Consider the following 14,125-nt stretch of genomic DNA (forward strand, 5'->3'; position numbering starts at 1 on the left):
ACATCTTTAAAAGGTTTAGTTGCAAAAATACAACAGCCTTAACATATTCTGGTATGCTAAATAATGGCCCCCAAAGATATCTAAGTTCTAATCTCTGGAACCTCTGAATGGCCCCTTATATGTGAAAAGAGACTTTGCAGGTGTGATTAAATCAAGGATATTGAGGTGGGAATATGAATCTGGGCTATCCTGAGTGCCCTTACAAGAGGAAAACAAAGATTGGGACAGAATTGACATTAAAGAAGTAATAAGACACCAAACAGGATGCTATACCACTGGTTTTGAAGACAGAGAAAGAGGCCATGAACCAAGGAATGCAGCTCTAGAATCTGGAAAAATGTCAGGAAATAGATTTCCCTCTAGAGGCTTTGAAGGGAGTGAGGCTCTGACTACACCTTGATTTTGACTCAGTTATACTGATTTTGGATTTCTGACCTTTAGAAGTGTTGAAGAGTAAGTGTGTCATCTTAAGCAACCAAGGTTGTGGAATTCTTGCTGCTGCTGCTGCTGCTGCTGCTAAGTCGCTTCAGTCGTGTCCAACTCTGTGCGACCCCACAGATGGCAGCCCACCAGGCTCTGCTGTCCCTGGGATTCTCCAGGCAAGAATACTGGAGTGGGTTGCCATTTCCTTCTCCAATGCATGAAAGTGAAAAGTGAAAGTGAAGTCGCTCAGTCATGTCTGACTCTTAGCGACCCCATGGACTGCAGCCTACCAGGCTCCCCCGTTCATGGGATTTTCCAAGCAAGAGTGCTGGAGTGGGGTGCCATTGGCTTCTGTGTGTGGTATTCTTAGAGCAGTCATAAAAAACTACTACATATATGTATATGAAAATTCTTTATATAGAAGCATAGATTTAAATTCTATGTTTTGTTAATTACAAGAATGTATGATGCATTGACTCTTTGCCAGATGTTTGTGACCACACAGTAATGAAGTAGACACAGTCCCTCCCTCAGGGATGCCATACTCCTCTGTGGCAGGACAGACTAAGACATACAGCAGGTAAAATATGAGAAGTACTAGGATTGGGAGCCTGTTTTTTCAAGGTATATACAGCAGATACACTTAACTCCTAATAGGTTCTAGGATTTGGGAAAGAACTGACTAGCAGGATTGCCTGGAATTTCCCAGAAAGGGTGACATTTCTAACCTAAGTCCTAAAAGGTTACTAGGAGTCTACTAGAGAATTAGCTTGCAAGGGGGAAAAAATTAAAGTGTGTATGTAGAGAAGGCAAAAGCCTCATGAGAAGGAATGGTATGCATTGAGATATGCAAGGTTCTAAGATGGCTGGGGCTCAGCATGGGAAGGAAAAAGGATGAGGTTTCAAGGGTTAACAAAGGGAAAAACCATGAAGGGTCTTGTATGTCACACTAAGTGGCCTGGGCAGTCAGTTGACAATGAGAGTTTAAAAATCTATGGCAGTGATCATGATACCAGCCTGTGGGAAAGATTCTTCTCATTGGAATGGGACCAAAGGGTGGTGGAAGGAAGGACTGAGAAAGGCCAGGTAGTGGGTCCTCACTGCTGTGGATCTAAGGAAAGGTAAGGAATCTGAGCAAATCAGGGAGAACCACTGGAATGGAGAAACACGGATAGAGGATCAAAGCATCTCTAAGTAGTGATTTCATATGAATTTTTATAGCAACATTCACAGGAAAAATGAAGCAAAGGAAGCAAAATCTCAACACAGAAAATACAGACGCATATCCATCTTGTCAAACTTAAATTTATTTGCTAAGGAGTAGACACTATTATTCCTTCTCAAATGATGATTTGAAGAGCTTTTCAACATCTGAAAAAACATACAGGTGCAGAAGATTTAGGAAATAGGTCATTTGGCAAAAGCTGCAGATGACTAAAGAGTTGCTATTTCCTTCTGCAAGAGATATAATTACTCAGTCTCTCTGCCTGGTGGACTCATAAAGGAGAGCTCACAATACCTTTAAAAGTTTGTCCTATCTTTGAAACACACAACTCTTTGCCAGGACACTTCATAAAATGCTCTTTTAAACAATTCAGTTAATAAAGATGTAAATTTCAGTCTATCTTGGCCAAAACAAACTAGCCCATATGTAGTTGAGCTAAATCTTTTCAATAATATAAAATTCAATATAGTCATGTTAGGGGAAGCACACTGATTAAAACTGCCCACCCTGGCCCAGCACCATAGTAACCATTTGCATGAGTTGTTTTATGACAGGAGATCCTGATAAGGAATACAGAACTAATAAGCCACCACCAACCGGAAGAGTTCAGGAAAGGTTGAAAGGAGACACCACGTGTCCGTCCACTTCCCAGAATCCCTCTTGCTAGCATCCATCTTGGCTGAACGATGTGTGCGCCAGCAGGAAAGACTCTGAATTAGAATGATTGGCCAAAGACCACCCAGAAACTAATCCCATCAGCATAAAACCTGAGACTGCAAGCCACGTGGCAGAGCAGTTCTCCTGGGTTCCCTTACCCTACTGTTCTCCACCTGGGTACCCTTTCCCAATAAAATCTCTTGCTTTGTCAGCACATGTGTCTCCTCAGACAATTCATTTCCGAGTGTTGGACAAGAGCCCAGTTTCGGGCCCTGGAAGGGGTCCCCCTTCCTGCAACAGTCATAGAAACTAAACTTTCTAAATGTACTAAGATTAAATTCCCATTTTGTCAGTAACTGCAAGTACATGAAATATTATTCTTTAAATCACAAAGATTTCTTATTGTGCTTTGCTTGCTATCCATACCTCCTTATATATAACAGCAAATTAGTTGACTTGCTGTACTAGACTTAAGTTGCAAATGCCAAGTTATTTCTGGGTGAAATACAAGTGATCATTAATATAAGATCATTAATTGCCTCTCCAACTCAATCATAATTTATCTGGAATCAGATATGAAACAAATTCCATTTTCACTTTATAATCTGATGAATTAAAATTTTATTCACATAGTTCTCACTGGATCACTAGGAAAATTATTTTTCTGCATTTTTCCCATTCTTTCAAAAATATTCCTTGTCTACTGGTAGCAATACAATTTCATTCCAGTACATTAGGACTTCCCCTAATCCCAAACATTTTTTAAGGGCAAAATAAAACAAAATATTCTAGTGTTTGTCTGGCCTTGTGTTTTAGAGTCAACTTCTCTGTGGTTCCCTACTTATTATACTCAGCTATTCTACCCAAACAACTCTTAACACACACACACACACACACAAAACTTTTATCAAGGCATGCACGTTGCCTCTGGTCATATCTAAACTCACCTTTTCATTCATTCAACCAACATAACTGAAAGTCTATTGTGCGCCAGACCCTGTGTTAAGCCCTGGGGATGGAGAAATGAACTTGAGTCAATACACCTGAATTGAAATGAACCTGATTCAATAAACAAACAGGTTAGTAAGAGAAACAGAAAAGTATATTGTTGGGGGCCAGCGTGAGGCACTCCGCCCATGGCAAAGGTCATGAGGAAGGAGGCTTGGCATACGCAAAGGCGGGATCGAGGCTCAGGAGTCCCCCTGGAAATCCTCAAGCATCTACTCCCATAACCAGAGCCTGCCTACTTTACTACTTTGTGCTCTCACCTACACCTCTGACTTTATGGGGGGCTGTCCCCCACCACCTCTTTTGGAGAAGTAGTTAACTTAGAGCTCCAGTTAATAAAAACTCCTGGGCGTGACAAGAGTGTTTTAACCTACAAATTCCTCTGAAGTTTCTCTAGCCTGCCTGGACAGGCTTGTCCGGCCACGTGTGATTGCTCACAGCCTCCCAACCATGAGAGGCACGAGATGCTTTAAACCTTCTAAAAACAGGTTCTTTAGAGAAGTTAGAAAACTATTAGTATAAGTATAGTGGGCTGATTAGAAATTATATTGGTGAAGGGTTTTTCGTTTGTTGAGCCAATGTTTGTTGCTAAGTCTCCATATCCCCTGCCCTTACACACATTAATGAATATATAGAAGAAATAAGTATTAACCTTTGATATTAATCATGTTAGACCTTAGGCTAAGTAAATTCTTTCCTTAATTAAAACCCACTACACCCTCACCCTATAGGAATGCAACTTTATCTGGTACCTTTGGAAGGTGGAGTCTTTTTTAAGAATAATCACCCCTGGAGAAATAAGTGTCCTGGTTGATTGACCGCTGTCACAAGGAGAGGGTCATAAATGGTCAGCAGGCCCCTTGGCCAGAAGATGATGTAACACCCCTAAGACCTCTGTATACATTTGTATGAAGCAAATACTTTGATAAAAGTCAGGACTGCTGACCCCGCGTGACTTTTGCGTAACATTTCAGTGTCTAAAAGTAGACCATGGAAAATAAAGAATTGGGATCAATTTCTCAAAATACTGGTCTCCCCATGTCGGCTCTCTCTCTCAAACTCTGGCTGAGTCTCCATCTGGAGCGCGGAACCCACCAAGCTTACTAATTATGCCTGGGCTTCTAAGATCTGACTGGGGAGGCCTCAGTGTCTCCTCTCCTTCGGGAGAACGGAAGGATGCCTGCGGCCTACGTAAGTGGTGCAAACTTCTTGTCTTGAAGTTTTATTGGTCTCCCGTGTAAACCAAGCTACTCAGCCTCTTTTCTCCACTGAATTTTCCTACTGAGCTATCCTCATTCTATTACTCTTTACATCTCTAATTAATATCTAATTGAAGCTATTGTATCCTGATCCTCGTCGATGCCGTCCCCGCTTCGAACACCCTGGATCAGCCGGGGCTGGACCTTGGCAGTATATGGCTAAAAAAAAATCTAAATATATTGATAAAGGAAAAAAAGGATGATCCTCTTACCTACCCTGGAAATGGAAGTAGGAAAAGTGCTTCCTGGATCAGGCATCACTTTGTCTTATCTCAAAGGAAGAGGAGCCTCATGAAAGGAGGAAAAAGAGCATGCCAGGTGGAATATATAGTCATGGAACTCCTTTAAGGTCCTGTTAAGGAGCTGGTATATGCAGAAGAGACCAGGAGAAACTGCCAGCACAGCACTGGCATGGTCACACATGTCTTTTAGTGTGATGATTGATGGCTCTTAGTGGATAATAGATATCAGGTGGTTAAGACAATATTGTAACATCTGTCACTGGATGTAGTAGACAGCAAGAGAAAAGAGAAGCTTGAGAAAATGCTTAGGAGGCAAACTTATTAAGACCTGATGGTCTAGTCATGTGTTTACAAATATGTTTTAAATACCTACTAACTTTCAGGCATCATTCTAGGTGCCATGGATATAGCTGAAAAGAAAAGTAAAAAATAAAAAGCAGTTCTTTCTTTATTGGAATTTTACTATCCAATCATAGGAGAGAGAGATAAAGTGTTTTTAAAATGTAAATGCATAATATTTTAGTTAGTGATTAAGTACCATGAAGAAAGATAAAGACTGGTAAGGGGAATAAGGAGCTTCCCAAGTGGCATTAGTGTTAAAGATCCCATCTGTCAATGTAGGAGACATAAGAGACATAAGTTCGAGATCCCCTGGAGGAGGGCAAGGCAACCTACTCCAGTATTCTTGCCTGGAGAATCCCATGGACAGAGGAGCCTGGAGGCCTACTGTCCATAGGGTCTCAAGGAGTATGACACAAATAAAGCAACTTAGCACACATACATGAATGGGGAATAGGAAGTGATGAAGAATGATTTATTATAGGAGTTGGGCAAAGATTTGTTAGGAGCAGAGACGGGAATGAAGGAAGGGATGAAGGCAGGACATAGCGGAGAGAATGGAGTATGTTGAGGTGTGGGGTGCTTTCATGTCCTATTCTTTGAAAATAATATCACTGGGATAAGAGGCATAACTGGATGTAACTCTCCCAAAGTATCATTATTTTGGCACATTCTATTCTGTTGACTGAATTAGGTAATCATCCAGGCCTGTTGTCACACAGAGTTGAGAATTAAATCCAACACCTTGACACTAGACAGTGATAAACTCAACAGCAGCAAAGATCTGCTGACAGGATACAGACACAAATTCCACTCTTAAGTGTTCTGTTTGCTTTAAATGAGGCATAATTTTAATAGTGGTCCCCTCAGTGATATTCCTAAAGACAAAGAGACCGGGCTAATATTATCTGTGGTTTGAGTATTCCATAAAATCCATTCAGTTCAGTTGCTCAGCTGTGTCCGACTCTTTGCAACCCCATGAATCGCAGCACACCAGGCCTCCCTGTCAATCACCAACTCCCAGAGTTCACTCAGACTCACGTCTGAGTCAGTGATGCCATCCAGGCATCTCATCCTCTGTCGTCCTCTTCTCTTCCTGCCCCCAATCCCTCCCAGCATCAGAGTCTTGTCCAATGAGTCAACTTTTCACATGAGGTGGCCAAAGTACGGAGTTTCAGCTTTAGCATCATTCCTTCCAAAGAACTCCAAGGGCTGATCTCCTTCAGAATGGACTGGTTGTATCTCCTTGCAGTCCAAGGGACTCTCAAGAGTCTTCTCCAACACCACAGGTCAAAAGCATCAATTCTTCGGTGCTCAGCTTTCTTCACAGTCCAAATCTCATATCCATACATGACCACAGGAAAAACCATAGCCTTGACTAGACGGACCTTTGTTGGCAAAGTAATGTCTCTGCTTTTGAATATGCTATCTAGGTTGGTCATAACTTTCCTTCCAAGGAGTAAGCTTCTTTTAATTTCATGGCTGCAGTCACCATCTGCAGTGATTTTGGAGCCCAAAAAAATAAAGTCTGACACTGTTTCCACTGTTTCCCCATCTATTTCCCATGAAGTGATGTGACTGGATGCCATGATCTTCGTTTTCTAAATGTTGAGCTTTAAGCCAACTTTTTCACTCTCCACTTTCACTTTCATCAAGAGGCTTTTTAGTTACTCTTCACTTTCTGCCATAAGGGTGGTGTCATCTGCATATCTGAGGTTATTGATATTTCTCCTGGCAATCTTGATTCCATCTTGTGCTTCTTCCAGTCCAGCGTTTCTCATGATGTACTCTGCATATAAGTTAAACAAGCAGGGTGACAATATACAGCCTTGACATACTCCTTTGCCTATTTGGAGCCAGTCTGTTGTTCCATGTCTGGTTCTAACTGTTGCTTCCTGACCTGCATACACCTTTCTCAAGAGGCAGGTCAGGTGGTCTGGTATTCCCATCTCTTTCAGAATTTTCCACAGTTTATTGTGATCCACACAGTCAAAGGCTTTGGCATAGTCAATAAAGCAGAAATAGATGTTTTTCTGGAACTCTCTTGCTTTTTTGATGATCCAGCGGATGTTGGCAATTTAATCTCTGGTTCCTCTGCCTTTTCTAAAACCAGCTTGAACATAAGGAAGTTCATGGTTCACATATTGCTGAAGCCTGGCTTAGAGAATTTTGAGCATTACTTCACTAGCATGTGAGATGAGTGCAATTGTGCGGTTAGCATAAGTAATTCAGAATTTACTGAATTGTGTTGTCCACAGCTATATGTACAATCTATGTGCCCATCAACAGACGAGTCAAAGAACTTGTAGTGTATATAAACAATGGACTATTATCCAGCCATGAGAAAGACATTAACCATTTGTGACAATGTAAATGGACCTAGAGGATAGTACACTGAGACAAGTCAGAGAAATATGTGTTATATCAACTTATATGTGTAATCTAAAAGTGTCAAACTCATAAAAACAGTAAAATGGTGGTTTCCAGGAGATAGGAGTGGAGGGATAAGACAAGGATAGAATAATTTTTTTTAACAGTATGTACTTGGAATGAGCAGTAAAGAAGCCAAAGAGATCTAATGCACAGTACAATAATATGGACAACAATATAGTCTTATAACCAAACTTACTGAGACTAGAATTTTTCCAAACACTGAAAAGAAATGATAAATATATAATATTATATGTGTGTATCATCACTGCAATTGCAATCATATTACAACCTACAAATGTCTTGAATTAAACTGTACACCTTAAATTTATGCAATGAATGTTATACATCAAATATATTTCAAGAAAATTTTAAAAATAGACCATTATGTATACTAAGGGCTTCTCAGGTGGCTCAGTGGTAAAGAATCCACCTACCGAAATGCAGGAGATGGGTTTAATCCCTGGGTTGGGAAGATCCCCTGGAGAAGGAAATGATAATTAACTTCATTATTTCTGCCTGGAAAATCCCATGGACAGAGAACCTGGAGGGCTTCAGTTCATGGGGTCACAAAAGAGCCAGATACAGCTTAGTGACTAAGCAACTGGAGTGGGTAGCCATTCCCTTCTACAGGGGATCCTTCCGAACCAGGGATCAAACTAAGGACTCCTGAATTGCAGGCGGAAGAATCTTTACCACCTGAGTCATCAGGGAAGCCCTAAACAACAACAATGTATTTTGGGTGAAAAACAAAGATCAGAGTAGTCAACTCTAGCTTTTCCCAAATGGGTCCGTTACTTGTCTGTGATGTGTTTAATGTTTCTGAAAGTAAAATCACTGAATACAACACTGCAGACTAACTCAACAGGCAGTGCAATGACTGTGCTAACTAAAAATTATTAAATCTCAAACTGCATTCCTATAATGATCCAGGTATAGCCTAAATAAAATGAGCTGATATACTAGCAATATAGAATAAAAACAAACTATCATTTACTTGTGTGTTAAAAGTGAATTCAATTTGTTATTTCTGGTTACTGAGAAAACTTAATAAAATATAAAAGCCTTGATGATAGTGACCAAAATCTATCAATTTTATTTTATTTTTTTAGAGTTTACCACTCAAACATAAATTCTCTCTATTCGTACCTTCTATAAAATCCCTAACTTCTTTAGTTTTTGTTTGTTTAAGGGTAATTAAAAACCAAAAAGTAGAGCAGGAACTAGATAAGCTCCACTGCTATCAATAGTCAAGCCTCCCCCATCAATGTTTACACCAACTGTATTTAACCATCATTCTTTTCTCTGTTTACCCATATCTTTTAAATTATGTCAAGGTTCAAAAATAATAAAAAGAGGGTCTTCTCCCTGTTTAGTGGCCAGGAGGACCAACCCTACGCTCGAGGCCAGGGACAGCGGCCGGGAGGACCAACCCCACACCCAAGGAGCAGTGGCTGCGCGGGCGCAGGAGGGCCTAGAGGAGCTATCCCACATTGAAGGTCAAGAAGGGCGGCGGTGAGGAGATACCTCTCATCCAAGGTAAGGAGCAGCGGCTGCGCTTTGCTGGAGCAGCTGTGAAGAGATACCCCACACCCAAGGTAAGAGAAACCCAAGTAAGATGTTAGGTGTTGCAAGAGGGCATCAGAGGGCAGACACAATGAAACCATACTCACAGAAAACTAGTCAATCTAATCACACTAGGACCACAGCCTTGTCTAACTCAATGAAACTAAGCCATGCCCATGGGGCAACCCAAGACAGGTGGGTCATGGTGGAGAGATCTGGCAGAATGTGGTCCACTGGAGAAGGGAATGGCAAACCACTTCAGTATTCTTGCCTTGAGAACCCCATGAACAGTATGAAAAGGCAAAATGATAGGATACTGAAAGAGGAACTCCCCAGGTCAGTAAGGGCCCAATATGCTACTGGAAATCAGTGGAGAAATAACTCCAGAAAGAATGAAGGGATGGAGTCAAAGCAAAAATAATACCCAGCTGTGGATGTGACTGGTGATGGAAGCAAGGTCTGATGCTGTAAAGAGCAATATTGCATAGGAACCTGGAATGTCAGGTCCATGAATCAAGGCAAATTGGAAGTGGTCAAACAAGAGATGGCAAGAGTGAATGTAGACATTCTAGGAATCAGTGAATGAAAATGGACTGGAATGGGTGAATTTAACTCAGATGACCATTATATCTACTACTGCGGGCAGGAATCCCTCAGAAGAAGTGGAGTAGTCATCATGGTCAACAAAAGAGTCCAAAATGCAGTACTTGGATGCAATCTCAAAAATGACAGAATGATCTCTGTTCATTTCCAAGGCAAAACATTCAATATCACAGTAATCCAAGCCTATGCCCCAACCAATAATGCTGAAGAAGCTGAACGGTTCTATGAAGACCTACAAGACTTTTTGAACTAACACCCAAAAAAAGATGTCCTTTTCATTATAGGGGACTGGAATGCAAAAGTAGCAAGTCAAGAAACACCTGAGTAACAGGCAAATTTGGCCTTGGAATATGGAATGAAGCAGGGCAAAGACTAATAGAGTTTTGCCAAGAATATGCACTGGTCATAGCAAACACCCTCTTCCAACAACACGAGAGAAGACTCTACACGTGGACATCACCAGATGGTCAACACTGAAATCAGAGTGATTACATTATTTGCAGCCAAAGATGAAGAAGCTCTATACAGTCAACAAAAATAAGACCAGGAGCTGGCTGGTCATGATCAGATCATGACTCAGATCATGACTCCTTATTGCCAAATTCAGACTTAAATTGAAGAAAGTAGGGAAAACCACTAGGCCATTCAGGTATGACCTAAATCAAATCCCTTATGATTATACAGTGGAAGTGAGAAATAGATTTAAGTGCTCAGATCTGATAGATAGAGTGCCTGATGAACTATGGAATGAGGTTCGTGACACTGTATAGGAGACAGGGATCTAGACCATCCCCATGGAAAAGAAATGTAAAAAAGCAAAATGGCTGTCTGGGGAGGCCTTACAAATAGCTGTGAAAAGAAGAGAAGTGAAAAGCAAAGGAGAAAAGGAAAGATATAGGCATCTGAATACAGAGTTCCAAAGAGTAGCAAGAAGAGATAAGAAAGCCTTCTTCAGCAATCAGTGCAAAGAAATAGAGGAAAACAACAGAATGGGAAAGACTAGAGATCTCTTCAAGAAAATTAGAGATACCAAGGGAACATTTCATGCAAAGATGGCCTTGATAAAGGACACAAACGGTATGGACCTAACAGAAGCAGAAGATATTAAGAAGAGGGGGCAAGAATACACAGAAGAACTGTACAAAAAAGATCTTCATGACCCAGATAATCACGATGGTGTGATCACTCACCTAGAGCCAGACATCCTAGAATGTGAAGTCAAGTGGGCCTTAGGAAGCATCACTATGAACAAAGCTAGTGGAGGTGATGGAATTCCAGTTGAGCTATTCCAAATCCTGAAAGATGATGCTGTGAAAGTGCTATACTCAATATGCCAGCAAATTTGGAAAACTCAGCAGTGGCCACAGGACTGGAAAAGGTCAGTTTTCATTCCAATCCCAAAGAAAGGCAATGCCAAAGAATGCTCAAACTATCGCACAATTGCACTCATCTCACCTGCTAGGAAAGTAATGCTCAAAATTCTCCAAGCCAGGCTTCAGCAATACGTGAGCCGTGAACTTCCTGATGTTCAAGCTGGTTTTAGAAAATGCAGAGGAACCAGAGATCAAATTGCTAACATCCGCTGGATCATGGAAAAAGCAAGAGTTCCAGAAGAACATCTCTTTCTGCTTTATTGACTATGCCAAAGTCTTTGACTGTGTGGATCACAATAAACTGTGGAAAATTCTGAAAGAGATGGGAATACCAGACCACCTGACCTGCCTCTTGAGAAAGTTGTATGCAGGTCAGGAAGCAACAGTTAGAACTGGACATGGAACAACAGACTGGCTCCAAATAGGAAAAGGAGTACGTCAAGGCTGTATATTGTCACCCTGTTTATTTAACTTATATGCAGAGTACATCATGAGAAACGCTGGACTGGAAGAAGCACAAGCTGGAATCAAGATTGCTGGGAGAAATATCAATAACCTCAGACATGCAGATGACACCACCCTTATGGCAGAAAGTGAAGAGGAACTAAAGAGCCTCTTGATGAAACTGAAAGTGGAGAGTGAAAAAGTTGGCTTAAAGCTCAACATTCAGAAAATTAAGATCATGGCATCCTGTCCCATCACTTCATGGGAAATAGATGGGGAAACAGTGGAAACAGTGTCAGACTTTATTTTTTTGGGCTCCAAAATCACTGCAGATGGTAATTGCAGCCATTAAATTAAAAGAAGCTTACTCCTTGGAAGGAAAGTTATGACCAACCTAGATAGCATATTCAAAAGCAGAGACATTACTTTGCCAACAAAGGTCCATCTAGTCAAGGCTATGGTTTTTCCTGTGGTCATGTATGTATGTGAGAGGTAGACTGTGAAGAAGGCTGAGCGCCGAAGAATTGATGCTTTTGAACTGTGGTGTTGGAGAAGACTCTTGAGAGTCCCTCGGACTGCAAGGAGATCTAACCAATCCATTTTGAAGGAGATCAGCCCTGGGATTTCTTTGGAGGAACGATGCTAAAGCTGAACCTCCAGTACTTTGGCCACCTCATGTGAAGAGTTGACTCATTGGCAAAGACTCTGATGCTGGGAGGGATTGGGGGCAGGAAGAGAAGGGGACGAGAGAGGATGAGATGGCTGGATGGCATCACTGACTCGATGGACGTGAGTCTGAGTGAAGTCTGGGAGTTGGTGATGGACAGGGAGGCCTGGCGTGCTGTGATTCATGGGGTCGCAAAGAGTCGGACACGACTAAGCGACTGAGCTGAACTGAACTGAACTCCCTGTTTAAAGTTTCAAAAATTCCTCCAGCTTGCCTAATTTCTTTTCTACAATTCTAGTCTTAATTTACATGTACTTACACACTGTACTGTACAACATTTAATATTAACTTTTTCATTGGTATTTTGTCAACACCCTTATGAGACACTGAAGGTCTGATGCCTTCTATATAAGTGATTAAAGCACCAATAAACAGCATAAAATATATTCATTTGTGTTAGGTTTGGCTCTCTCAGAGAAAGCCTGTGCTCACACATAGAAGTATAGAGAGACGTGAGTCAAAGATCCGAACACTCACATTCCAGATAACCACTGTATATGTACATTTCCTATATTCATGCTTAATGAGAGGCAGTGTGTTTTTGACAAAGGAAAACTGAAGCAAATATTAAGAAACAAGGTTATGAGTTCTAGACCTGGGACACACATCCTGGGCTACATGTCAGTATTCTCATGGGTTACTCCTCACCCATTTCCTTACCAGAACTGTTGCAGTGGACAGGGTCAACAGGTCTTCCATTTTTATCAGAGCAGGCTACTGCTCTAAAGCGCAGGCCTTGTCCACATTCTTTGGTATCTCCTTGTAGCCGCAGTCCTCTATGAGCCTCCTTTCTGCTCTCAGGAAGGATGCAATCTGACCAGTTTCCATAAGGATGAGATGTAAACACATCACAAGGACATGGTTCTGTTTCCACTAGAGGGTACAAGTCAGCATCCTGGCATTTCTCCTTCTTTCTGCTTTTCCCTGTTCCAACAAGAGACATGGATGTGTTAATTTCACATCTGTTGTTTTGCTAAGTTGTTCACATTTCAAAGCTCTTAAGCAATTAAGTCAAATAAAGCCTTTCTTTTTTTTTTTTTTTTCCACTTTTTTTTTCCTTTAACACAGAAGTAAATCCTAGGACAATGAAGCAATTCCCACAGCAACTTTGAAATTTAAGTTAACTGGGGGGAAAAAAGGCTTCATATTGGAGAGTGGCAAAAAATATTTAGAAAAAATTGCTACAGTGGCTTGACAACTAGAAAAATTCTTGTTGATTTATATTGATGTCTTTATAATTTGTTGATAAAAACTGACTACCTTGTCTCCATTTTCCTTGAAAGTAATGGTTTCCAGGGAAGTGAACAAAATGGGGTAAGTATAACTCTGCCTTTTTTTCAAGTGACTTTTAAAAAAATAGTTTGTTTATTCAAGGAAAAAAATTATATCCTCCCAGACAATGGCCTTGGAGTTAGCCTGGGTGTCACCTGGGGTGTGGCGGACAAAGTGTAATTTATTTTGATTCCTGTTATCAGGAACTCAGAAATGCTGACAGAAACAATATATTGAAATAAATGCTCAAAGCAAGTTGGGTAATTTAATCTGAGAAAAAGATATGACTTGCACTTTGAGAGACCTTTTTAACTTAAAGATTTTAGAATATGACCTAACATTACCAGTTGACTTTTATGGACCTTTTAGGTGTAGTCCCAACTTTTGAGTAATGACAATGCAGAGTCATTTTTCAAAGCTGTGAGTACTTGATAATTATGTTTAATGGATTCTAAGACAGTCTGTAACTTGACTCAACTTTGCTACTAACACACTTCCTCTAGATTTTTAAGTTTTCCCAGATTTAATACTTTTTCTTTGTTTCTTCATTAGTGGGC

At 40.8% G+C, this 14,125-nt stretch overlaps 1 protein-coding gene across 1 annotated transcript in view; it reads right to left on the bottom strand.

Annotated features, from left to right (window-relative positions):
- The window catches only part of THSD7B (thrombospondin type 1 domain containing 7B), a 911,067-nt gene that overhangs the window by 282,036 nt on the left and 614,906 nt on the right, over positions 1-14,125 (bottom strand). The window contains exon 13 of the mRNA XM_015475729.2: positions 12,957-13,220. Coding sequence (XP_015331215.2) covers positions 12,957-13,220 — 264 coding nt within the window. The remainder of the gene's footprint in view (positions 1-12,956; positions 13,221-14,125) is intronic.

This window comes from Bos taurus, chromosome 2, assembly GCF_002263795.3.
Source record: "Bos taurus isolate L1 Dominette 01449 registration number 42190680 breed Hereford chromosome 2, ARS-UCD2.0, whole genome shotgun sequence".
NCBI lineage: Eukaryota > Metazoa > Chordata > Mammalia > Artiodactyla > Bovidae > Bos > Bos taurus.